The 2,890-nt window shown below is 43.8% G+C and overlaps 1 protein-coding gene across 1 annotated transcript; it reads right to left on the bottom strand.

Moving 5' to 3' along the window:
* Window positions 1-471: 471 nt before the first annotated feature.
* Window positions 472-2,890, bottom strand: foxd2 (forkhead box D2). The gene has a single exon (XM_084922494.1). It carries the CDS (start codon window positions 2,434-2,436, stop codon window positions 1,333-1,335), a length of 1,104 nt encoding a protein of 367 aa, XP_084778620.1. The 5' UTR covers window positions 2,437-2,890; the 3' UTR covers window positions 472-1,332.

Here is a 2,890-nt window from a genome sequence, read left to right as displayed (position 1 = left end):
GTTCCCATTCATTTAAAGCCTTTGTAACTCGCTAGAAAATGGTCCTTTACAAGCGAGCAAGAGCCACACAAGGGGAATGCATGCCCACTGTTGCGTGATATTCGTGAGTGTTATAAACGTCGAGCCGTGTTTGAAATATTTAAAACCGAATTTTGTGGGTTTCGTTTCTCACAGCTTAAATTAGTCTTAATTTAGCGGACTGCATGCCCAGGACGCCAAATTGGTTTAATTGGTCAAATCAACACCTGAATTAGTCACATTTAGGAATTGAACGGCTGATACAAACACGGTTAATACTGTGGGTTATTCAGGTGGGCAGGATATGGACTGTAAATGTCATTATAAATAAATAAATAAATAAAAGTAGCTTAAATGCAATGAAAACAACGACATTTAGTTTTCAGTTAAAAAAAATTGTTGCAAATATAATATAATGCAATTCGTTATTGTTCAGTCTATGGCGTCGAGTCTGCTTGAAGATCATCTTCCTATGCAATAAAAAATAAAACATTTCTTTAAGTCACAAACATTTATTATTCTTGTCATTACAACAAAAATGACCTATGAACATTTAGGTGTTTTTCTATTGGCAACACATGACATACTGTATGCTTCACAGATTAAATTGCGAATAGGTAGGAACGAACAATTAAAAGGTTGAGAGAGGTAATACGCTCTTTAATACCAAAAGTCACATAGCCTAAGGGTCCACTGACAACATGAAATGATATTGTCACAAATTTACCATGTAGAGAAGATTCAGGGGGAGTGATAGTGGAAAAATTGTAGCGTTATTTTTTTAAATTTCAGAAACACCCCTTTGTCTCCGTGTGCTTTCTAAGTAAAAACCTGAGTTTACAGTCTCTTGTCAGCATATCTCAACAACAGTGCCACTTTTTCTATAGACACAAAATAAAAATAAAAAAACAATATAAATCAGAATAAAATTCTCAATGGTAATTTGAAAAAAAAATCAAAAATAATCCCCGTAACCACTTAAGACACATTTAACTTATGTTAAAATAACAGACTCCTTTTTTCCCCTCCACTGACAATTGAAGGCCACATGCCACACTGCAGGCCAGCATTATTTAAAAAGCTCCCTCTCCGAGTTTCTCCTGCTTTTGTCTCTCAATATTATACACATATTTACACCCTATAAATAAACCTGTCTCTCCTCGTACACTGTTAAGAAACTGGGAGAACAAGAAACATTCTTACTTCACGAAGAATGTTTACCCTACCTTCACAGAGGACGACGCCACAATTGATTTTTTTTCATGAAAAATATTCAGAGGGCATTCTGGCAGTCTTTTCTTTTTCTCCTATTTCTTAAAAAGGGCAAGTGTTCATATTCGGGGTTTTACTGGAAAAAGTTTGACTCTGCGGCCCAGGTTGTAATATGCTCTCCTGTGATAAGTTCAAATGACTTGAGGCAGAGGCCAGTGCTGGGGTCAGCATGGCCAGAATCTGAGCCTGGCTTCCCGGCTGTGCGCTGTAGGAAGAAGCGGTGGAGTTGGCTGCACCAATGATATTATCAATGGAGAACGAAGGTCGACTCGGGGCGCTGGAGTCCGTCTTGAGGGGTGGCAGAGAGGGGCTTAGCTGAGGATAAAAAGGCTTTCTTAAATCGGTCCCTAAAAGGGAGGGCAGATGATGCGGCGCGGGGAATATGGAGGCTGATGAGGGCAAGGTGCAGGGGGCGTTAGGGAACGGGAAGGAACCACCTGTGTGGTGTGGGTGGTAAGGGTTGTGGGCTGCGTGGAAGTTCTGCAGCTGAAGTCCATAGTTGTATCCATACGGCGCATATCCAAATCCTGGTAGAAAGCCACCGGAGTCCCTGAGGATATCGTTATTTTGGTGCCTCTTGAAGCGCTTCCGCCTGCGCAAGAAGCTCCCGTTGTCGAACATGTCTGCGGAATCCGGGTCGAGAGTCCAGTAGTTGCCCTTCCCGGGGTTGCCGGGCTCCCGTGGGATTTTCACAAAGCAGTCGTTTAGGGAAAGGTTGTGACGAATGGAGTTTTGCCACGCAGGGAATTTTTCCCGGTAGTAGGGAAATCTATTGCTAATAAACTCGCAGATCTCACTCAGAGTGAGACGTTTCTTGGGGCTCTGCAGGATGGCCATGGTGATCAGAGCGATGTAAGAGTACGGTGGTTTCACAAGTGCACTTTTTCTGGGTTTGTCCCCAATCGCAGTCCCGGTCTCTGCATTGGACCCGACCTGATCTGACGGGCAGTCAGAGCTGCTGAGCCCTGGAGAGGCAACCCTCTCGGCCGTGTTCTGGGAGTAATTATCGTCCGAGTCATTGTCGAAGTTGAAGTCATGGTGGATGTACTTTCCGTCTTTTCCAACCGATATGTCACCACCAACCACATCGATGTCCACATCCTCGGACAATGCAGAGCTGTCGGACATATCCGTCCCTAAAGTCATCCTTGGAGTTGCCGCTTGTCTTCCTCCTCTCTCCCAGATTTCCTCCTGCTCTCGTCCGGTGAGGCTACAGAGCGAGAGCGCGCACACACCCTTCCTCTCTGCCTTACAGCCACACAAGGGTTTTATTGCAGCTTTATCTCCAACTACCGAAATCACACATGGCTAAAATTGAAAAAGACAAATAACTCTTTGACCTGTGGATTTGGCGTGTCCTCGGAGTCCGACTCTGGTCAAGCCGTGCGACGCTCTCATCGAGAAAACTTCTGGGAGTCACGCGCAAAAAAAGAGTCAAAGATCAACGATCTTGCACCGATAAGAAGTCGTGTTTTCGTCAGACACGATGGTTTCCGTCTGTGATCACTTCAAGCTTATTCTTATTATTCAAAAACCTACTTCGGGGCATCCAAATGTCTTTTGAAAAAAGCTTTTACGCACAAGATTGGGTAGGTATCCA

Source organism: Perissodus microlepis, chromosome 23, assembly GCF_051167445.1.
Source record: "Perissodus microlepis isolate ML-2025 ecotype Zambia chromosome 23, ASM5116744v1, whole genome shotgun sequence".
Taxonomy (NCBI): domain Eukaryota; kingdom Metazoa; phylum Chordata; class Actinopteri; order Cichliformes; family Cichlidae; genus Perissodus; species Perissodus microlepis.
This window is presented reverse-complemented; position numbering and strand designations above follow the sequence as displayed.